Genomic DNA, 25,463 nt, shown 5'->3' on the forward strand with positions numbered 1-25,463 from the left:
GTTTTCATTGGCAGATGTCGCTACCGGTAAACCGCTTTGCGACAATGTGCCAATCGCCGGAGCAAAATACATGGAGTATTTTAATGTTGGTTAAAAAGCTTATAGCGGTGTAACTGTGAACCCCCAATTTCACACACACACACACACTCACATACATCGATAATTTTTCCTCTTCTAAATATTTGCTAGGGAAAATAATTCACCTCCTAAAACATGGAGTAAGATGATATCATAAATCAAATAAACATAGATTTCCCAGTGTAATAGTAATGTAGTTGAGCCACCCGTGACAGCAAAAGCACCGTCTGGTGGAGAATGGGTGCATAAATGCTCCTAAAATGCATGCATAAAGTTGCCTGCGCATTTAACACAACCACAGTAGCTAATGAAAAAAAGTACACCCGTTTCTCACTAGAGGTGCTGTTAGTGTCACCGTACAATCGGAAATCTATTACCGTTTTCGTTTATTGATCAGAGCAGTCCGAGAGCTGACTCAGAGTCGCCAAAACAACTTTTGATGAGTTTGTTTTAGCAACCTGGGGTCGCTCTAGATCGGACTCGAATCGCATAGTTTCGCTCTGAAAAGTTTCTCGGGTCGCATCACGCATCCATGCGAGTTTGTTTATTTTTTCTTTTTCATATGAGTTGTTGTTTAGGGCGCGTACCACGTGTTCGTTTTACTCGGAGTCAGCGTCGCCCGCGTGTAGGTTCTAAAACGAAAACGGTATATGTTTATTTGATTTATGATGATATCCACAGTTCATGATAACGTAGTCGTAAACGATTGATCAAAGCAAGCAATAAAATGCAAAACTGTATGTCTAGTCGTCGGCTATGTTTGCTCATAAATCAAATAAACATAGATTTCCTATGCTATGACGTCTGTGGCCAGCATCATTTTGAAAAATACCTAAAACAATGAAGAAGAATGACTAACAAAAAATTGAATATTACAAACTACTTGTTTATTCAGCACCCTTTACCGCACTTCCCCGCAAATTATCGATCAGAATATCATCACTACAATAAGGAAACTAAGATTTTACTCGATTTGAAATGCTCGAATATTTGTTTACCATATTCTGAGCGCTCTGATTGCACACCAAATGCCCCAGATGTTGGCTACGATAGCACACTAACAGCGCTTCTAGTGAGAAACGGTTGTACTTTTTTCCATTAGCTACTGTCATAAATAAAATAAACCTAGATTCCCCAATGTAATAGTAATGTAGCTAAGCAACCCGTGACACCGAAAGCGTCGTCTGGTGTAGAATGGGTGCGTAAATGCTCCTAAAATGCATGTACAAAGTTGCCTGCGCATTTAACACAGCCACAGTAGGTAATGGAAAAAAGTACACCCGTTTCACACTAGAGATGCTGTTAGTGTCAGCGTACAGAACGAAATCTAGGTTTACATTTTAGGAGCATTTACGCACCCATTCTACACCAGACGGCGCTTTTGGTGTCACGGGTTGCTTAACCACATTACTTTTACATTGAGGAATCTAGGTTTATTTTATTTATGGTTTGCTGCAAATGTTGTCAACAATTCAAAACATTTAATCCGAAATGTTGGAAGCTTCGTTAGCTTTACAATGTTTATGACAGGTCGTTTGTTCCTTTGAAACAAAGCAGTCACACTCAGATAAATTGACAGGTGATATTCATAGAATTTGCCTTATGATGCATTAAAAAAAAGGAAACACTTTGTCATAAGAACCATTTAAATTTCATTCCACTTGTAAGATTTCCATAGCAAAAATTTAGGGTTCAGATTGGACATTGGAGAAAGCTTTTCCAATTCGGTATCGGTGATCCACAGTTCAACGTTTTCTGCATCAGTGAACATTTTAACATTCCGATTAATTCTTTAATTCTCTATGATAAAAAATATTCAACAATTCATAAATAATTTTGTTCAAAATATATATGGGAGATGATGAAGTTTGTAAAATAAAATTATAATTTGCATAAAATCGATACATTGGAAATCATTAGTTTCATCATGAAGATATGGTACTTTTTTAATAAAATTTGGTTGAATTTTGAAGGCAAGTGAATGAAAAGCTTACCGATTCCTTGAGCCTATAAACCATAAAGCAAAATAATGAATATAGTTAGTTTTTTTTTGTCTGAGTGAACTCTAAACGAACAGCTGTCGGCACTCTGGTTATAGGCACTCTAACAAATGTGACACATAAAAAATGCGCTTTCAACAATGAAAAATCAAGATCTTCATGGTTGTTAGCAAAACAGTGATAGAAACATGAAGAAAACAGTGCTATTACATTTGTTTTAAAACTAATATCAACCCCTCTCGACCATAGTGCGAAATTTTTTTCTTGGTAACAAAAGCGAATTACATAAACCGCTTTTTTATTCATATTTTCACAGTAGGCAAAAGGAGTAAATAGTAATACATATAAGCGATCAGAAAAGGGTATATATATAGTATTAGTACACACAAAATAAAAGTAAAAACCAAAAAATTAATAACAGCGTATTATTCTAATTTGGAAAAGTAATGATCGATATAAGTTTTTTTTATATTGTTTATTTATACCCGGCTTTAACCTAATCGATATAACTAAAATCAATCGAACTCTCTCTTAAGTTGTGAAACATTTCGCGAATGGTTTTAACTTTTGGGCAAAATTTTACATTTCATTAGTTATTTTCTAGCAAGCAGGAGTATTGTACCGATAGTCTTCTGTTTAGAAGTGAAACCACGATGTTTTCTTGCGGATCATTCAACATTCAACTAATGAGTTGTAATGAAATCGGATACAATATCTTCGCATCGAATCTAAGAAGTGATATCGCAGAAATTTAGTTCGATAAATCTCCAATTCTGCAGGGTTATATCGACGTGAATGCTCAAATGCGATATGAATGCTCAAATTTTCATTTTAACCTTTCACGGAATGCATCGAACAGAGATAGCAGATGGTTTTAATATATGAGATGAATAAGGGTACCGTTTGCCTAGTTAAATTTGACTGAAACTACTACCTATTTCTAAGTTTGACGTATGGAAAGTAATTTGGATTTATCCAGCACTGGAGATGGAATGATAACTGATAAGTGACAGCCTCATACATCCTAGCAAGCGATTCGATAGGGTTCTAACCTAATTTTCGGTAAAACACCATTTTGTGCATCTGAGTAGCTGTGAGTAGAGCTTATATCTGCCACTATCAACTAGCAACATTGTACGAGAAAGAATGGATAGCTTATGTCACTGGACATCTGCCAACCAGGCTCTACAAATCACCATGTAGGTATTGAACAGAGATGACATTTATACAGATTTATCTGTATTATACAAATTTTTACATGCTCATACAGATTTAATTCAGAGTACAGATTTTATACAGATTTCCTCAATTTAATACAGATTTATACAGATCTCACAAAAAGTAAGAAAGAAAAACTTTAACTTTTCTCTCTGAGCTATCTTTTAGTATTTGATTCCAGTGACGATATGAAAGTCTATCAATCAAATATTGAAATATATTCATTTACTCCAATAAAATTCAAGTCGTTCTTTTACTTGGGGGCTGTCCATAAAAGACGTCACGCTTTTTTCGACGATTTTTGACTCCCCATCCCCCCTTTGTCACAAATTGTCACAGAAGCAAAGACCCCCCACCCCCCATATGTCACATGTCACGAATTCAAAATAAATAAAATTCATCTCAATACATTCTCAATATGTATGACAAACCATACAAATATGAGGGAATAATCGGGAGGGAGGGATTTGTTACATGCAGTCATTAGATTAAAAAATATCCCTAAAACTACAAAATCATCGGAATTATTTTATTAATATCAATTATATAAATTAACAAAAGTATTTTGTTGGAATTGATGAAACATTTAAATCATCTGTTTTATTCCTCGTAAGGGTACACAGATATATTACTGTTTTAGGTAAAACCTCATCAAAACGAGATCACAGCCGGAGCATCTTTTCATGATCAGTTGATCAATGAATTTTAAATCACATCGATCAATATCAGTACTGATCTCCCGCACACAATGGGTAGTGATTTTGAGCTAAAATGATTCTTGATTTATGTAAGTTCAATCATTGGATGATTCGATAAGCTTTGAAGATAAGAGACATTCTTATGATATACTATTATCAATACTAGAAAATCAAATTACTGAAAAAATTGTCAGTGCATAACTTAAGTTAAACCGTTTGAAGACATCTTTTTCTTTTCTACTCATATATAGGCAAAATTTATTAATTTCGCTAATTTACTCGCTCCTCCGTGCACTTTTGCTGATCGCAACAGAAATGATTTCCTGCATCATTCATTTTCGAGTTTACAAGAAGAAGCTTTTACATCAACAAATACACATTTCCCTATAGAATGTAAACGTTTATTGTGGAGATTTTTTCAGGAAATAGGGCAAAGCAGTAATATAATTAGGTATTTCAAAAATGCGCTCATTGAAAATATTGGACGTCAGATTCCAAAAACCTCCCCCCCCCCCCCTTCCCCCTGTCACAAAAGGTCACGTTTTATGAAACACCCCCCTCCCCCTTGCGGCGTGACGTCTTTTATGGACAGCCCCTTGGTCACTAAGACAAGACCACAGTTGCCATTTTAAAATCTGTGTTTCAACTTGAAAAATCTGTGTACCATCTGTGTTGCATATTTTCGATCATAATCTGTGAAAATCTGTGAAAAACATTTTGAAAATCTGCCATTCTTGTGAAATCTTCATAAAAATCTGTAGAAATCTGTGAATTTTGATAAAATCTGTGTTCTGTGACACAGAATCTGTGTGGAAAAATAGGCAAAAAATCTGTGATTTTACAGAAAATTATGTGACAAGACCTGACAACTTGCTTCTTATTCTTCCTTCCGAATCATCCTTCTCGCCATTTTCGCCCTGTGGAATAAATACCAACGTATCGGCTTCAGTGTAGCCATATTTACAGATTTTTTAATAACTTTGTGCTAAGAAAAACAAATTTATTATATTTAAATTTTTAGACTCGGTTTTTGATGTGAAATAAACATGAAAAATGTTTTGGTGAATGCAATCCATTGTTTACGTGTTACCGGATCTTTTGGAAACCGGAAAAAGTCCAGTTTGGATACAAATGCTTAAGGCGACCACAACACAACAGTTCATTCTTCTCGTAAAACTAAACACACTTTACACTAATTTAACAAATCTTTTTTGGTTACACTTTAATTCACTAAAAAGAAAAATCGCTTGATACTGATTAAAATCAATTTTAATTACACAGAGCTGCCACTATAAACATTTAATACAAATGAGATTGAAAAAAAGTGAAACATTCTCTGAAAATTTCAATTTTCATTGGTGAGCTAAAATTATACATTTTAATAAATTTATTTTCTGATTTTCTTTATACTTGGCATCATTGCTCGCGTACTCTGCAAAAGTTTTTTTCTTTTCACAATGTGCGGGTAGCAACATCAAAATCAGAAACTGGTCCATTTTGGAACAAAAGCAGCAACACCCACCCTCCCCCCCCCCCCCCCCAGTTGTCAGATCTTGTCTTAGCTTGGTCATAGAACTATCAAGTATCTCATTTGATAGTTCTCTTTACAGTACAGATTACAGTTGACGATGATTTTAGTCAGTCTGTCAAGGTCATTCGACGTGACTGACAAATTGCAACTCTGGCTGTGAGTAAGAGTGAGGGGTTATTTTGACAATGGCGAAAAAAGATGTCTGAATTCAAACCAAAGTTAAAATTATTTGCGAAATGATACACATCCTTCAGGCTACGTCTCTTTGTTTTAAGTATCGAATAGAGCTATTAAATTTCGATTGGTCATTTTGGTGCTCGAATTGCAATGCTCTTCACGGTATAATAAAAAAAACTGAAAATGAGTGATGTGTCGTTGACAGCTCCTCAGTGACATTATATATTTACAGAAATAAATGGAGTCATACTGCTTGACGACGGTTTCGAAATGGGATACTCACGCTTCAGTTCTAGTTCTTTAGTTTCGGTTGTGTGGGACCGGCCGGTAAAGACTCTGCGGACGTTTCGCTTTAGTAGACGGGCGGTTTCGGTTAATCTGCAAAAAGGGGCGTTTGAAGAGGCCGAGGCACATTTCAATTTTGGATTTCAACGGTATTATACAACGGTTATTTTTGTTTGTTTCTTTTTGTTATTTGCAATTGTTGGGTACAATGTGACGTTTAGATATGTTTTGGATCGCTTCTAGTCTTCATTTGTTTTTGGAGGTGGAGGATGGTAAAAGACATGACATACTATGCTAGTTTCGTTCGTTCTGCTAAATCATTTTTTTTCATTGCAGATACAGGAAAAATCAAATTTCGAACTCAAAATTTATACAATCGAAAAACGAGTACACAATAACAAAAAATGTAATTAGGAATAAAAAGTGACCGCTGTTACGAGGATCCGAAATAATCTACACTTGCACTGGTATTGGATCTTTAGTGATTTGTTGTTGTTAGTTTTAACTCAAATTAGACTGTAAATTTGAAACAAAAAAGAAAAACAAATTGAAACAAGGTAGCATAATTATTTTTGATAAAATATAACGAAAAAAGATCTTCACATTTTATGTTGTGACGTCAAAGGCATCGTAGTAATTTGCCGTTATTTTTAACACACGCACACGTTTTAAACTAAAAATGGATCACAATGATATTCAATTTTCTGTGTATGTACAATTTGCACTATGGAGATACGATAGATTAAATAGAGGGAGAGCATAGTGAATATTATCCGGTTCAGGATAGCAAACACCGATTCATATATTTAAGTACATAGAAGCGAAAGCGGGTTGTCTGTGTGAAAAGAAAAACTAAACATTTTTACGAGAGCAGACATAGTATAGCTACGGTTTACGATTGACTTTACATTACTTTAGTTTACTTTTGGTTGGACGTGTGATTGGTGGATGTGAGTGAGTGTGCGAAACTATACAAATTCGTGTGTTTTATGTACACTTGTTTTTATTGCTTTTCTATGTTGGTGAACGTAGTTTTGAGTATAAAACTTTTTTACAAATGGTGACCATTAAAAAACCAATTAGAACTTCACCCTTGTTTGGCGAAATTAAAAATCATCTATCTAATTTAGCATATTGTTCACGCTTTTAATACTATTCTGTTGTATTTGTTGGTGTTTGTATTTAGCTAAATTTTGGATTTGGGCCGATTTGTTTGTACTATCCGCGAGTCACCATTGGTAGTATTTACTTACACCTGATTATTGATCCAAGGGCATGCATAGTTCTGAAGAAAATCGAAAAATTCAAAGTTAAGGGTGTTTTCTGAACGAGGATGTACGTTTGTCTGTGGCTGATGATGCGGGAGTGGTTGTGTGACTAGTGTCATATAAATGCAGTATTAATCGGAGGTTCAGGAGTATCCAAGAGGATTTTTGTTTGAAATATTTTTAAGGATAAAAAGCATTCAGTGTGCTGTTTGCAGCCGGACTGTCAAAGTGGATAAAATATTTTAGAAATAAAACACATGTTTTAGTATCAAACCAAATTCTACACTAAACTACTGTTACGACAATTACTACTGCAAATATTTACTAATACCGTAGACAGAAATTACACAAGATTCTGACTTCAATGATCATGTTCGATAATTGGGGACGGTTTTAAAAAAATAAAACTGGTTTGTCCGTTATTATTACTGCATTACGACAGTTATTGAGCTGTCAATTTATCGCTTGCTAAACTTATTTATTTAATTACTCGAACTTCTGACATTGTTGGGATATTACTGATTTCAGAATACAAGCAAACTGCGAGTTTGTGGAAATTTCGTGAATTTTTAACGGCATACCTACAGTCAGTAATATCATTACGATTGGCATACAATGTGCGATAGATGGAAACATTGTTTTTCCCGGAGACAGAGAGATTAAGAAGAGTCTTAAATTTAAGTAACTTTAGAAATCTTTTTCGTCAACCCTGAACATCACTTTATTCAACTCATAACAGATAACACGTTTCTTTTGTTTCAAAACATTGTTTATATTTTTAAATTTTTGTTTTTTGTCAACAAAATATTTATTTAAACACACTAACCATACTTTTACTTTCAAATATTGTAGGTTCCCCGGTTGAACTGAATTAACTAAGCAACAATCAAATTATTTGTTAATATTAAAATTAGATAACAGCTATCTAACAAATATTTCGGTAAGACGACTTGAGCATTTGTTAATGCATTATTCCTTCAAGGAACTGCCGGTTAAAAGCACCTTAATATTATGTATGAAATTTTGGTTTTCACGCTGAATAATAACGGAAACTGAACACTATTAAAATGATTATATATCGCTTGTGGAAAGAGAAAAAAATGATTTAATTCAATCATGTCCTGGGTCGTCGTAGGATTTGCAGCTCTGAGCGACAAGAGCGAAAATATTGAACCAAAAGCGACCGAAATGCAAGCAAATATACTCTTGAATCAGTGATCACCGAACAGGAACAAATTTTGCAGATTGACTTCATTGATCACATATAGTGACACTTCTAGATCCGAACTCGAACATACGGCAACAGGTTTGTAAGATCAACGCCCTTTGCAATGAATGGCACAGACGGGAGTTATGGAATAGTCAATAGATTACGTACAAATGGTATGTTTGAAAACCTATGATTTGGCGGGTTATATCACACAAACCCATCTCGTGAAAGATTGTTATTCCGCAAGCCTATTAGCCTATTATGTTTTTTCATCGAATGTGTGATTGGTCGAAAATGCATAAGAAAAATGAAATTGCAGCTTAGGGCGGACTATCCTAGAATAGATTTTAGGTTATAGCGAGTACACAAACATGCTGACATACTACCTTGATCAAAACGTTCCCGGAATCACCACCATGTGGCGCTCTCAGTGACCCGATTAGATTTTTTTTATTTTTTTAGATTGTCACATAGACATTCTATCAAAATTTCAGCTTGATATCTGGACATTTGTAAAACTTACGCCGTATTGAGTACATCTGCGATTGTGCGTGTCCTCGATTTTGTACAATTTTCAAAATGGAATTGAATTTGCAACAACGAGTTTGCATTAAAAAACGGTTTCAATGGTGCGACGACATTGAAAATGTTAAAAGAGTGTTTCGGCAACGATACTCTGAAGAAAACAATCGTTTATCAGTGGCACGAACGTTTCAGAAGTGGCCGCGAGTCTGTGAATGATGATGAGAGAAGCGAAATGCCATCGACATCGAAAACCGACGAAAACATCAACAAAATCGAAGAATGGATAGCCGTAGACCGCATATTGACTATTAGGAAGATGGCAGACGAGTTATGAGATGTTTGCGTGAAACAATTCGCCGAAAAAGATCAGATTTGTGAACAAACAACTAATGGATCTTGCACCACGATAAGGCACCGTCACACAATGCCATCATTATCCGTCAACGTTTGGCTAAAAATTTTTACAAATCGGTAGTTGCGATTTACAACGAATTTTTTGTTCATCAATTCTTACAATTAAATATCAGTAATGAAAATACTCGGAGAGTAAAAAAAATCGATTTGAAAGTAATTAGTACTGTTTTTTTAAATATATGTAATCGGTTTAGCTTAGTTTCTAATTGGCTGAAATTATTAGATAGCAATCAGTTTGATGTCAACATATCAAGTATTAAAATACTTAACAATCATTGTTTTTGACGTGAATACGTCACAGTTTACTATGGGGCAGCTTTTCAAAATTTACTCTGTACAAGAATGGACAGAACTTTACGGTGTATATCTCTTGTTGTATTTAAGGAAGCAACATATTTTTTTCTCCAAGTCTGCCGGAAATATGTTCAGCTATTCATGATCAACTTTTCAGCAGTACGATCAAAATTGAAGTTTTCTAAAATGTTTGATATGAATGAGCATTGAGGTGAAATTCAATACCAAAATAAGACGCACAAAATTTTAGCTGCTTGAATTGAACGAATCACCGCACAAAGTGTGTCGTGCAAAACCGACACAAATTGAGAACAGTGGGCTTACGACACGCATTACCTATGTATGTATAAACCATGAGTATCTAGTCCTATGAAATTTCCCGTAGTCTTAACTATAGGGGGAATAACTTTTAAATAATAACTGGATAAAAAGGGAAGTCAATGGTGATCCAAAATTTACTGGATTAAAATCAACAGTTGCACTATTTATGTACCATTTAATTCCACTATTTCACTGTCACGTTATTACACTTTCACAAAGTCACTATACTTTAATGAAGCATAACAAACGTTACAATACAGATACGCGTATTTCGGAATGTTATTTACATCCTTCTTCAGTGTATCGGTTTTATAAGGTTGTTTTCACACTGAAGAAGGATGTAAATAACATTCCGAAATACGCGTATCTGTATTGTAACGTTTGTTATGCTTCATTAAAGTATAGTGACTTTGTGAAAGTGTAATAACGTGACAGTGAAATAGTGGACTTAAATGGTACATAAATAGTGCAACTGTTGAATATATTCCGCTAACAGCTCCAGGTGAAAAATAGTGGATTAAAATATTTTCAAGATGAAAAGGGTGGTCTACCGAAGAAAATTTTGGAAAACCTCCATGTATACAGTCTGTTACATAAGAGCGTTGTCACGACTACTCGCGATCGGTAAAGTGGAGTGGTGTGATATTTTTTTTAAATACCAAGGGCAGTAAGGAGTGTATCGAAAATAAGCTATCCACATACATTTGTGTTGTACGCATGTATTTGTGATGTTATTTATGCTCAGATCACAGCATGCTGTGCATTTGGCTGTCAGCTTTCGTTTGTTTATTTGTTTGTGCGGTTGAAATTCTGCGTTTTCAAAATGTCGCGTATTGAAAAGGTAATTAAAATTAAGGTTCTGGACACATTGGTAAGTGAGAAGGGTATTACTATACGAAAATTGGCGAAGCGGTTTGAAATTCATCATGTCAGTGTTAAAAGCATAATTAATAAGTTCGGGGAACACTATTCTTTGGATGAGCTACCAGGAAGAGGCAGAAAACCCGGTTCTTCCCACCCAAAACTGGACCAGAAAGTGGTATTTCTAATCATGAAGAACAAATCAATACGTGACTTAACCAAAAAAGCAGGAACGAGTCTCGGAATGATCCAGCGTATCAAGGGGTGAAATTACCTGAAGACCTACAAAAAGCCGAAAATCTCGAAACAAAGTGTAGAACAGAAGAAGCGAGCAGCAACAAGGGCCCGGAAATTGTATTCGCGTCTTTTGCAGTGTCCGGATGCATGCGTTTTGATGGACGATGAAACTTATGTAAAGGAGGACTCAAAAACCACAATCCACAATACATTACTGTCGTCGTTGGGGAGGATGTGAGCGATGCGAACAGGTCGAATCAAGTGGAGAAATTCGGTCGAAAGGTACTGGTGTGGCAAGCAATATGTTCCTGTGGTTTGAAGTCAACCATTTTTTGCACTACCGAAACTATAAATGTAGAAATCTATCGATCTGAGTGTTTCCAGAAGAGATTGCTGCCTTTATATAAGAAGCATAGTACACCTCCACTGTTTCGGCCGGATTTAGCGTCGGCTCACTATGCTGAAACCACTCTCAATTGACTTGCGGAAAAGGTATAAATTTCGTTGAGAAAAATATCAATTCACCAAATTGGCCTCAGCTTCGACCCATCGAACGTTACTGGCCAATCGTGAAGAGGGTCTTCAAGAAGACTGGTAAGGCAGCTGGGAACAGGCAGGAGTTTAAAAAAATTGGGCCCAAGCGTTTAAGAAATGCGATGCAACACTTGTCCGGAACTTGATGAAGAGCGTTCGATCAAAAGTTCGAAAATTCGTGAAGGAATAACTTAAATTTCATCCGGTTTTCATGCTGAAGTTTAACCTCTTACAATAAAGGATACATTTTTAGATTGAATAAAATATCGTTTTTTATCATAATTTGAAAGAAAAAATTGTGGATAGCTTATTTTCGATACACTCCTTAGTGTCCTTGATGCAATGCGAGAATAAATCAGCTGACTATTGTTTACAATTCGATTTCAGCATTTTTCCAAAATGAGTACCGCGTACGCTACGCGATTCGAAGTAGTTTTTTTTGTGCTCGCACCAGAAAGGTCCCAAAATGACCCGGCGAAATACATGAAAAAGTTGAAACAGTTTGTGAGTAAGTGCGTGAATCGTTTTAAAGAGGTGAAAAATGTCGACGACTTTCCAAATCGCGGCTATGCCGGTGTATTATCGGAAAAAGACGAAAAAGTGATTTGCGACCTGTTTTTGAAGAATCCGACATTAACTTTACGTGAAAGCGCTTCAAAATTGACCAACATTTTTTTAAATATATCGTACGGAACTGTTCGCAGACATTTGATCGCAAATAATTTTAAATTTCGAAGTACTTTGCAAAAACCGATGTTGAGTGAAACACATGTGCAGAAACTTCTTGAAAGGGCAAATGAGCAAAATGGTGTCGTGACCTTGGATTGGCTCTCTCAGTCGCCCGATGCCAATCCAATTGAGAACGTTTGGGCTCAAATGAAGATGAAGCTTGGGAAAAAACCGACCACACAATTTGAAACAGCTTGTTCGACGAATTTACAAATTTCAGAAGAATACGCGCAAAATCTCGCTCAAAGTATGCCTCGAAAGTTCCAAGCCATATTAACGCTGAAGGGAATTGGAAGGCTATATATGTATGTGTATATGTATATATAAAGTATTTTAAATTCTTCAATCGACTTTGGTTCCATTTTTGTAAATTTAAAACATACGCAGTTTACTCCGAATGTTTCATAAAACAGTACCAAGATCTAGCGTTTTGATGTACTAAAAAAACAAAGAATTCGAAAATAAAATCTCAGCAAGCCTAATTTCCTTATGGGACTGATAAACAAGTACGGGCAGTACACACTTTCTGCAAAACTACACACTAAGATTTAATTCCCCTGTTCGGTAACATATTTGACGAGAAATTTCGGTAATCTATAGAAATGACCGATATTTCGGTACATGAGTTCTCTTTTACAATAATTATGCAAAAAATTACCGGACGATCAGTCTCACGTAAATTTTCATTGCAGAATTTTGTAAATAACTTCTGTGAAAACTGATTGTCATGAAACTAACTGTCAAACAGTTTTTAGTAAGTGTCTTTTTATTAACCAAACGAACAAAATCTTGAAGCGTTCATCGAATGGATTGAGGTTCAGATGCAAAAGTTTTTGGAACAATAGAACCACTAAAAGCTTTTTGTTTACTTATAGGCAGAAAATAATTTTGTATCACTTGTCCACTTGCTGCCTACACAAATCGTTCGAGGATAATTTCTGGTGGAGTCGACGGATTGTGCAGTGTTTTGGAAGGCGTTCATAATTCCGGTCAGCCGGAATATTTGATTTGGTTTTTTTTTTGTGGAATAAAACCATAGCCACAACAGGTTCGAATTTCTTTTATTCGTTTTTGTGAATTTGTGTTGTTTTTGAAATCCGAAAATCCAGAATTTTAATCAAAGGAAAACAAACAAATAAAAAATTACCGAACAATCAGTTAGATCCTATTGGTTTACAGTTTACGGTAGTTGTTTGACAGTTCAGCAATTACCGAACGTTCGGTAAACAATTTAATTACCGAACTGATTACCGAAGGTTCAGCTGTTGAAAAATTCGATAAAAAATTAACGAATTCTGCGAAATTTTCTAAGTGTGCAGCGAGATCGAAAAATTTGATATTCATTACTGCGATTCAAACTCGACAAGTACCGTATACAAGGTAGGAATCTTTATTTAGATTTGATAAGCATTTTTTCATTGAAGTACAAAATAGTTATACCGAACGACGAAAAACTGTACGAAATAATCCGGATTGAAGTACTCGTCGAAAAGTGTATATTAACACATGGATCAATAAGTCCCGAGACTAAAGCAGAGATGGCGCTCGTAGTAAACCAGTAACCACGTCTTTCTAGAGAACTAACCTTTGCTTGAAACGGGTCAAAATTTTAAGTCGATCCGATCAGAAACAGCTGAGTTATCGAGGTTGGAGTAAAGTCGTTTTGTGGTTTGTTTAAAAAATGGAAAAAACCGAGTTTCGTGTTTTGATAAAACATTGTTTTTTAATGGGTAAAAACACCGTGCAAGCGAAACAATGGATTGAAAAATGTTATCCGGACTCTTGTCCATCAAAAGCAACGATTTGTCGGTGGTTCGCCGAGTTTAAACGTGGTCGTACCGACACAAATGACGCGAAACGCTCGGGTAGACCTGTGGAAGCCGTTACAACGGAAAATGTGAGTGAAGTGACAAAAATTATAATGAAAGATCGTAAAGTGAAGCTCCGTGAGATTGCTGAGATGACACAGATATCATATGGAAGTATATTTACTATCCTTCATGAAAAATTGAGCATGAAAAAGGTTTTTTCCAAGTGGGTGCCGCGATTGCTTTCGATGGAACAAAAACAGCAACAATGCACCCTGTCACAAGTCGATGAAAACAATGGCGAAATTGAAAGAATTGGGCTTTGATCTGCTTTCCCACCCCCCATACTCGCTAGATTTAGCCCCCAGTGACTACTGGCTCTTTGCTGATCTTAAAAAATGCTTCAAAAATTTGGCTCAAATGAGGAGGTCATCGCTGAAACTGAAGCTTATTTTGAAGCGAAAGATAAATTTGGTATTGAAAATTTGGAAAAACGTTGGAACCATTGTATCACCCTAAAAGTGATTATGTTGATGAATAAAAAAAAAATTTACAAAAAAATGTTGTTTCCATTGTTAGTCTCGGGACTTATTGATCCATGTGTTATTTCCTGCAAAATGATCGCATCGTATGGTCTATCTTTCCTGACTTTCTCTTTTTATTTCCTTGGCCTATTGTTTAGGTTCTATTTTGGAACGCGCGTTTGATACCCTGACCACCATTACCTTTCCCGTTGAAAACTTCCTTCGAATTGAACAGCATCATCATCATCTCAAATCGTATACACATCGTCCGCATTGGCCGGCTCCAGCAGGGTAAAGGTGGAATAGAGCCTGTGAAGTATAACAGAATGCGGACCGCAATCATCAATCTATCAAGTGGCGCCTCTTAGCCCAGTCTAGCGGAAAACCCATCACCTGGCAATACTTTCACCAATTCAGTGCCATCGAACTGGCTGCGTAACAAGTCCTACAGAATGTGGAGAAGGGGTTATTTTGAGGCTTCCCAGGATCACCGTGGACATGATTGAAACATCAAGCGAATTTTTAGCATCTTTTCTTTTGAACTGATTCAATTCGTTAAGGTTGGTTTTTTTAAGACGTACATACATACACTTAGTTCGAACAAAACACTGACCGGATCAGACAAAGTTTAGTTACATGATTTCGTTGAGATTGGATCAAATAGTCTTTGACATTCTATTTCGGTGGTTGTTATACATTCAATAGACTGAGATTTGAGGTTAATACAGGTAAAACAACAAATAATAAACTAATGTTCATCAGTGAGACGTAGTTTTCAGGATGAACACAATCTATAATAAGTACATATGAAAAATGTATGGAATGTTTTAATAATGCAGTTTTCCTATCCTAAATATCACAAAATACTAAACTAGCTAGTTATCTGTCTGTTTTATTTTACTTTTTACTTAGCACAATATGTTGGGCGGATTTGTTGCGTTTGATTACGATTAAAAACAAGATTCACTATGGTTCGCAAGCCAGGCAATATTTTCATTTCGACACTAGGCCCACATAAACTTTTTACATTTCTGGTGAATTTTCGCTTACTTAAATACTGATTATGAAGTTGGGTCGGAACGGGGACAGGGCTAGATGTGCAGCTCGGTTACACTGACACTGTTCCGGTTCCAATTCGGTTGCGGGGCCACCGAGTTCCTTCGTCGCCAGCTCAGTACTTGCACAAGACTTCTACATGCGTGGATGGTACAAGTGGTGAAAGGTATTTTTGTTTTTGCATTACGTCGGAGGTGCAGCGTGGTTTGGTTGGTGATTGTGGTGATGGTTTTGAGAGGAAACGTATAAGAAAAAGGAAGAACAAAATATACAGTATGTAAATTCAGCCGAAGAACAAAGATTAAATCTTGCTAGAATTTGTTTGTGATCAAAAATCAAACCGAGACTGGAAAGCTGCCTTGGGTTGGTATAATCAAGATTCAAAAATAAAACAACCGATTTTTGTGTGTAATCCATAAACAATTCACAGCCGGTGCAAAACACCCCAACGCGTGTTAAATGTACTAGTAGATTTTTTTTAAAGCAAGATTCTCGAACAATATATTCAATGCTATAGTAAACACGAAAACTAACGAATCAAAACTCAATAATATGTGTGTAATTATTGTGTGCCGATGACAATCCGATGAATGTTTCATGTTTCCTGTAAATAAGAGACGTTGCTTGCGGAGATTCTTCCACCAACAGGACCTATTATAATGAGTTATGTAACGATCTGGTAGATTTGTTTATGATGTTGTTTGTAGCTGGATGATACTAATACCTATTTTTTTATAAATTTGTCTAATATTGGTTTATCGTTGCTACCTTACTATACTAGAAAAGCTTAAGATAATTTAGAATAAACTTTTGTTTATTACTCGAAACAAATTATTTTACACCTGAAGAAAACAAGAGTATGGACGATCTAACGTGGTGTTTCACGTTTAATTTGTCAAAATGCAAACGAAAACAAATTTCCGCTTGTAAAAGCTGCCGCTTGTAATAGCTGCCGGTGTAAAATTTAATCGTCATCATTAGAAAGATTCAAATAATGGAACCGAAATGACGCTTTAGGTAAAAATTTGTTCTGCGTTGGGTTTGCCGATGGAGCTTGCGTGGACACACTGTTTATTTGACTGTTGCGCTCCTAGTTATCGGATTTGGAATGTTTCGACAGCAGTTTATTTTGAAACGTTTACTCTTCCAGTGCTCACAATTTCGTTTACTACCAATGAAATCTCTCAACGGGTGAGCAAGTTGAATCGTGTTAGTGCGGTGAAAATTCGAGCATTTCGCGAGAAAGAAAGAATTTTCATCCGTACTTTGGCGACTCGACGTAGCCACACAGTGAGATTTTCGCCTGTAGTCCAGTGAAAAGAAAGTCCATTAACTGGTAATATAGCCTAGGTTTCTGTGCCATCAATCGGCATCAACTCGCGTGAGGTTACGCCAACCAGAAAGAAGAAGAAGAAGAACAAGCAGAAGAGAACTATTTCGTTAATTTTGCATCAAAGAAGATATACTTGTTGAAGGTCGCGAACCAAAAATCAATTTTTGGTACTCTTTGCCGACGAGGCCAGGTTGAAGAATCGCGAAGTTTTTGAATTGAATAAATCGACCATGTGCTGCATTCTCAAACATCTCCTTGAGTGGCATACACTTTTTCGGCAGCAAGCTTCGTAGCGGATGTAAGAATCGAAAACTGCATTTGAAGGTGTTCAGAACGAGCAGGCCAAACTCGGGGCTGTCGGATTACGATGTGACCAAGAAATTCAAAGCACCGTCAGAAAAATTCGTCTGCGAGAAGAATTTCGCTCTTTTCGGGACGGTAAGCAATCGAACTGGTGGACACTGAAACAGAATCTGGTGATTGAGAGACGTGCCTGGAAGTTTTACAACGAGGTTCAAAAGAAATACGATGGATGCATCCTCACGGACGACGAAATGTACGTGAGGATGAATGGAGTTCACCTAGAACTTGATGAAGCTAATGATCGAGATGATGTCCTTAGCAAGATCAAATTCATTTTTACCGATAAATACTCTAGAAAACTTATTATCTGGCAAGGAATTTGCAGCTGCGGACAGAGAATCCAGATTTTCATGACAAAGGAGACCCTGGATTTCCGAATGTAAGAAGTGTATCGATTAGTAGTTGGCAACATTCAAACAGTTATTACTCTGAAATGGCTTAATTTTTTGCAGCGTGTTTTGCGGTGACATGTTTGTTTACATGTCAATAACAGCTGCGCAGTCGATTGGTTTCGGTACGATTGATCGTTTCAATGATGAGTCGAATTAATCCGGAAACGCGAAAGAAAATTCTGCACACTTGGTGCTCAGAAAATGGTGTCACGAACAATGAAATTGCAAAACGGGTGAAAGTGCACCACACCAGTGTCAAAAATATTATCGAAAAATTCGGTAAGACCCTTTCCATGAAGGGTTTGCCCCGATCCGGTAGGAAAACGGGTACATCAGGATAAACCCATCGGCGTCGACGCGGGATTTGGCCAAGCAGTTCAACACCAGCATCGGGATAATTCAACGGATCAAAGTTCGGAACTCTACGAAAACGTACAAGATACAGAAGGTGCCGAAAAAATCCGTGGCACAGCAAGTTCAGGCCAAAACAAGAGCGTGAAGACTGTATAACCGGATTCTACAGAATAAAGACGATGCATCCTGATCGACGACGAAATCTACGCCAAGGAAGACTCTCGAGCGCTGCCCGTACCGCAATATTATACGAAATCGGTGTACCAGGACCTGGACGACGCTGACACCACGGTGGCGATGGAAAAGTTTGGTCAGAAGGTTGCGGTCGTCGATTTTCTTCACGAAGGGCACAATTAACGCCAAGGTGTACGAGGAAGAATGTTTGAAGAAGAGAATGCTGCCACTGTACAGAAAGCATAAGGCTCTTCCTCTCTTCTGACCGCATTTGGCTTCAGCCCACTACGTCAACTCCGTTCTACAGCGGTTGTCCAAAAATAATGTACAATTCGTGGAAAAGGACATCAACCCACCGAACTGCCCGGATCTTCGGCCAATTGAAAGGTATTGGGCAATTGTCAAGCGGCACTTTCGGAAGGAAGGTACAGTGCCCCAAAACATGCAGGAGTTAAAAAAAACTGGACATCTGCCACCAGGAAAGTCACAAAAGTAACTGTGCAGAATTTAATGAAGAATGTCAAGTCCAAAGTGCGAACGTTTCACAGAAACTAGGATTTTCTTCAATATAATCAGTGAAATGCATAAAAATGTAATTTTTCTACAATATATCGAAAACTGATGTCAAAATATGATTTTTTTTGCTTTTTTATTCAATAATCAATGTTGCTAACTACTTTTCGATACACTCCTTAAAAGCAAGAGTACCTGAAACGGCGTATTCTACCGTACATGGAAGCGTACAATTGACCTGTAAAATTTCAGAAAGTTTTTCTGACCTTATGAGCGAGATTCTGAAGCGAATGGCTTTAATTTGGCGTGAAAAGCACCGAGCAATCAAATCACCACTTTGAGAAGCATCCCCAAACATTTTCTTTCACCGGATATTTGAAAGTGTACTGAACGAAATCGGTATGGGAAGGTGTTCGGTTGCCGGCACCCCACCATAACTTTTGACAGAAAGCAGATAGCGTCATTCCGCCAAATGCCATGTGTGTGTGTAATAGCAGCACGTTCTTTTTGTACCGAATACCGAAGCAAACAAACGCTTGTACTTTTTGCTGCATTTAAAACAAATTTTAATTGCGTGAAAATCAACACAAAAGTTTTTTCTGACTTTATTTATAGTATCATAAATTGAAGAGCATCAATCGGAAAGATGAGTGGATTGAATATTTATGAGGAGAAATCGATCAATTTCGTAATTTAATACCGGATACTTTATTATTTTCAAAATGTCTACCGATTTCGGTTACCGGCACCCCATTTTTTTCGACAAATCGTGAAAATACGGCAGATGCTTCGGCTAAAAAAAATCAACACCAAAGGCGCCACCATCCAAATCATCGGCCAAGAGAGCCAAGGCGAATTCACCATCAGACAATGAAGACTTTTGTCCAAAACGACTCCGAAAAGAATAAATTCCGGTTTTTTTTGGATAATTGCATTCTTTACTTATATTTTCCGAAATTTCTTGAGGTGCCGGTAACCGAACATCTTTTTTGAAATTGCCAAAACTTATCACGTTACTAAATTGATAATACATTTTTTCTACCAAATGAAGCAACTTAGTTTCTTAATCAGTTGTTAGCTATGGAATTTAGCTTTCCATTGATGTATAGATGTCCGCATAATGTTATGAGCTTAAAATAAAAGGGTGCCGGTAATCAATCACTCTCCCTTATAATTGACGCTTGCTCGTGTTGGTGAGTTTAACCTTAGATTCACTTGCACAAGTTTTAACTTGGATTTACGTAAACGCAGAGTAGTAGGTTATGCCTGATTATCAGCGATTTTCTTTGTCGGTTTTTAGACGTTGCTTCAGTTTTCTCATATTCAGGGAATAAACGATTTCAACTAAATTTAGCTACCGCAGAATGTAAAATGTAAATGTATTTTGCTTCGCCGGAATCACACCAGTTGAAGGTGAGATGAGATTCAGATCACCAGTTCGAGGTGAGTATGACAAATGTCTTGGACTTCATCATTCGATTTGTGATAAATATTTCATCACAACTTTTATAGAATTGAGGCCAGAAATCGTACAGGTTTTTTGGGGGAAAATGCGAAGGATTTTCTACAAAGGTATCGAAATTGTTCCTTCATTTCGATAATACTTCTTGTTGAAGACGAAAACAAATTCTCGCGGCCTTGGAATGCCATGGATGTTTTTTTTCTTCTCAATTTCCGAAAAAGACTTCTCATAAACATCATTTACAAAATCGATTCTATTTCATTTCACATCCCTCTGTTTTTCAGAGTATGATATGTGATTTTTGCTTTTCTCATATAGAAAGCCTATGCAATCGCTGTGAAAACCGAAACCCGGAGGGCAGATTGTCATATACCATTCGATTCCGTTCGACGAACTGAGCAAATGGTTGTGTGTATGTATGGATGTGTGACAAATAATGTCACTCAATTATCTCAGAGATGGCACAAACTCAGATTCGAATGAAAGGTTTTCTAGTCCCATAGGGTAAAGTGTGTTTAAAATTTTTAACAGTGCAACGAAGCAAGTAAGGGAAAACTCTTATTAATTTGACATAAATTACAAATGTGTTAACAAATTGGAAAGGTTATGCTATTTTATACACAGAGAAAGCTTCTACTTTTATTCAAGTGATATTCGAGTGATATTTTTGAAAATATAAGTGGTATGAGAAAGGTATTATCACACCACTATGTGGATTGCAACAGGTTTTTTAAAATGCTGCTGAATCAAATAGATTCTTACGCGGATCAGGACCATTTTGGATCAGTACCAATTTGCTTACTATTTGTTTTAATCCACTTAGTTATGTATTGAAGCCTTCTTTATTACCATTAATTAGATATATTGATGAAAGTTTCGAATTTGAATCATTACCCCCCCATATTTTCGGAACTAGTGTAGCCAAAATAAGTTTCTTTGATCATTAACTTGCAAAACCTATGTATTGGAACAATTCTAAAGATTTTTTACACCCTATAAACACTATATTCTGGAAACCGGAAGTCGAATTCGAATAGAATTAAACATCCATTTAGGGAAAGATGGTGTGATACGCGCTCCGATACAGGAAAAGTTTATATATCTTAATTAGGGAAATTAGAACGTGAATGTTTCATGCATGACAATCTTCAGTCACCATCATTTCTCATAATTACGAACAAATACTCACAGTATGCATTGACAAATATATGAAACATCTCGTCTTTGAAAACGATTCAAAATTGGCCCTTGAAATATGTGTGGGGTAAAACGCCCAATTGCAAAAAAAAACATGAAGAACGTACATTTTAAATTACGTGAAGTCATATGTATCTGAACATAGAGGCAGGATAATCATGAACAACGGGTCAACTCTCATGAGATCAACTGGGCCCTTATTACCGGTATGACTACACGATGAAAACCAAATGAAGTGATTGTGAGCCTTTATCACGAAAGTCGTTTTAGAGAAAAACTAATTGATTGATGATGATGAGCTTGTTGTTATTATGAACATCACATCACCAAAATTTTGTTGGAAATTTTTTTTTTCACTACAGTGATACTGATAATAGGTAATATCAAGTGAAGGTATATGTGAGTGACGTGAAAGTGATAGTGAGAAAAGTAATAAGGGCCTTGGGCAAAACGTGCGGCAACAATGGTGTAAAATTTCACCCTCCTTTTCTATCCCATTGTTTAATTTTTCAAATTAAAAATAACAATCAACCGTCAGGTTTGTTTACCATTATTCATTGAATAACTAATGGTTATATTTTGTAAACGAATTCCTAAGCATATTTCCCCACACAATTCGAGTCATTTTGCCCGATTATTCAATCAAATTGCAAATACATCATCTTTATTAGAACTGAATTTAGAAAAAAAACGAAGGATTAGCATAGAAGTTCACTGGATACATAATTAAAATCGTCATCATAAATTTAGAAAATTACTATGGAACGAACATTTAAAATTACATATAATCGCGACATAATTGTTTTTTTGTTTATTCTACCAGATGCGATAAATCCATAGCTTTCAAAATTTTCTAGTATCATCTTGTCATGATGGACTTTCAGCTTCATTAAAATTTCTGTGCAAAAATTTGGTAACTTCTGAGAAAAGCATGGAATGCGTTTTTCCCCCGGGAATGTTATCAATCTATGTCCAACCATATATGAGGAATCGGGGTGAGTTTCATTTAAGAGTTTTTGATCACTATTTCCCGAAACTAGGGACCGGTATAATGGAAGTGAGTTGATTTGGTCATTAACCAATAAGATCTACAAACTGGAGAAATATATCATACACTTTTAAGAAAATTGATTCTTCATGCTTAATTATTTTTGAAAAAAATCTTTAAATTGGTATGTTTGCACTTATCACCCTTTAATTCTGAAGCCGGAAGCCATCAATAATATGGAATAATATGGAATAAGACATACTTGAAGGAAGTTTGTGAAAATCGGTTCAGCCATCACACTCGCATACATACACAAACATTTAGTAATCTCGACTAACCAATTCAAGTGGTATATGGTACTTCGCTTGACCATCATCTAACACGACCCATACAATGGAACAGTTTACAGCCATTTAGCGATCTAGATGAAACTAGACGAATAATATATAAAAATCGGCATAGGTTCCAATGTCGACTTTCACAGTGATTTTACAGCCTATCTGTATAAAAAGGGAAAATGAAAAGATATTGGTGTTCGAAACCATTTTCTTTTTGAGTCCATGTCGTCGATCTAGAATATGACCAATTTGAATAAAAGAATGAAGCTATTCCCATGAAAAAAAGTTCATTTTTAGTATGACTACTCTTCATTGAACTTAACAAATTGATTTTTAATACTCAGAATGGTATTTCTGTTGTTGACTCCATTATTTACAAAGTACTATGAATTTTCTTTAGAATCATTCAGGCAAATTTTTGCGATACTTTTCTGTTAACTGAGCGCGGGTAAAAAAATGACTAAACTGTCTTTGTCAAATTCCTTTTAGTCGTGTGTTTTGCGACCTCGTTATTGCTCTTCGACTTATCTCCAATAAAACCGGACAAACAAGGTGATGTCTGGTTTGTATGTAAGAGGTTTCCGCATCCATGAGGCGACGTTGGATAGTTTAGCCAGTATCGCCTTGGCGGTTTTGTGCCACCTGGACGACTGATAATTTCAGATAAAAGATAACTTCTGAGAAATACCTTTGGACGAAATGATGCATTCATTAAAATTTGTTCTCTTCCTACACGGCAACTAGAACAGGCAAGATCATCAAGGTCATAAATCGAAACAATCGAAATCTATGCAGTAGATTCTTCGCAATCTATGCTTCAAAAACACTGAATAGCAGGTTTTGACACTAGATCAAAGTGAAAAATATATAGAAAGATTGATAATATATGAGTTCAGTTTTTCTCCTACTAGTATTACCTCCAAATAAATTTCAGGGTCGGTTTATATCGGTTTACGAGACACAGAACTGTCGTTAAGTTTCGGTTCAAGACGAGGCTTACAAGCTACACTTAACTAATTGATGAATATTATTCCTAGGGTACTGTAAACAATTACTTCAGGCCTTTCTTAATCTCTCATCGGGATGTTAGTATAGTCTACTACTATAGTTTAAAAAGCATGCACTAGAGAAGGGTTAACTTACTACTGAAGATCTCTAATCAACTAAATTAAATGTCTTTCTCGTATTGCAGTGCATGTGAAGTAGTTGAAACTAGGTTTTGTTTTACTTAGGAAAAGATTGATTGATTACTACGGACTCAGTTATTGTATTTGTTATTTGTTAGAAAGGGTAAGGATAGTGGACTACTAGCATCAATAAAAACCTGTATTTGTCAACTTTCATGTGCGTTGATATCGCAACTGTGACGTGGGTAACTGATATCTCCGGTCTTTTGAGCATACGTGGATGGTGGGAGTGAAAAAAATTACAAAATATCGAAAGAGAACTAATCAGCTTAATTCGGAGAAGTTACATTAATAGGAATCAATGGAATACATGATTATTCTCGAAGTGACATTGTGAAAAATGTGTCACGCTTAGGTGTTAGCATTTGAATTTTGTTTCGATTCAATAAGCAATTTCCTATGGTTGATTTTTTGATACTGAATGAAACCAGAAGTTTTAGTATGAAGATGATCAATTAAACTAAATTCGCGCGAAGCATTTAACAAAAATTAAACATAAGTTCAAAATATGCAAAGAAAAGAGCGGCCAGTGGCAAAACGATTTTAACAATTAATAATGGAAGCACACAACATTACACACACAGAAACAAGATTCAATAATTAAAAAAAAATTAATAATCATTCCGATTTTAAAAGAAAATCGAATAAGTTTTAATCAGGAAGCTGAATTTAGAACTTCAATGATAAACATAGTCTTACAATCAACACGAAGTTAATCAAAATAATGTTTAGGAAATAACGAACAAACAACATCAGCAACATCGATAAAACATGGGGTTTGATAGTTTTGCCGTAAAGGAAGAGGAATTAGAAGGATATGTTTCGAGAACTAGATAGTATTTTTTTAAGGAAAAGATTATAACTAATCACGTGGAGAAATTGTTTGTAGAAAGGTAAATCATTTTGCAAGAAAGTAAAAAAAAAAAAGATTCTGGAAAACAACATTGAAATGAAATAACTACTAAACTTATTCAGTTGACAATCAGTTGAAACCTGAGGTGATTCTAGCAATCACTAGTAGTTGTCTTTTTGAAAAAAAAAGTTACTGTCTTTTCTATCGAGTTCTTTTAGTATGAGTGTTGGATATTTGGGATTCGTGAAACTTGTGAGGGTTTTTTTTTGGCTTGAGGTGCAATTTATGTTCACATTGGCAAATTGTAGCAATACAATAGAAGTAATGTTTTCAATACTTACGAAGAACGCGATTCCTTGATGGGATGAGGTGCGCTGATGTCTTGGTTCCGGTTCTTTATCCTATGGATGTCAGAAGGAAAAAAAGTTCTTTAATTTTCACGTGTTTAGAAAATAAAGTTTTGGTCTGACTGTTGGTGTCAGGAATCCGCTATCGTACTTTCGATCCTCGAGTGTCGTATAGACTAAACATTAATAACGAA

General features: G+C 36.0%; 1 protein-coding gene across 21 annotated transcripts in view; it reads right to left on the reverse strand.

Annotated features, from left to right (window-relative positions):
• The window catches only part of LOC131435913 (probable phospholipid-transporting ATPase IA), a 195,220-nt gene that overhangs the window by 16,176 nt on the left and 153,581 nt on the right, over positions 1-25,463 (reverse strand). For 10 of the 21 annotated variants that reach the window (XM_058604197.1, XM_058604186.1, XM_058604185.1 and 7 more), the window contains 3 exons: positions 25,264-25,323; positions 24,207-24,272; positions 5,986-6,080 (listed from right to left, as the gene is read on the reverse strand). In XM_058604197.1, coding sequence (XP_058460180.1) covers positions 5,986-6,080; positions 24,207-24,272; positions 25,264-25,323 — 221 coding nt within the window. Of the gene's footprint in view, positions 1-5,985; positions 6,081-7,240; positions 7,273-14,913; positions 15,022-15,762; positions 15,904-24,206; positions 24,273-25,263; positions 25,324-25,463 lie in introns of those variants that run through there. The other 11 variants (XR_009230551.1, XR_009230552.1, XR_009230553.1 and 8 more) reach the window with 11 other exon arrangements.

Source organism: Malaya genurostris, chromosome 3 (assembly GCF_030247185.1).
Source record: "Malaya genurostris strain Urasoe2022 chromosome 3, Malgen_1.1, whole genome shotgun sequence".
NCBI classification, from domain to species: domain Eukaryota; kingdom Metazoa; phylum Arthropoda; class Insecta; order Diptera; family Culicidae; genus Malaya; species Malaya genurostris.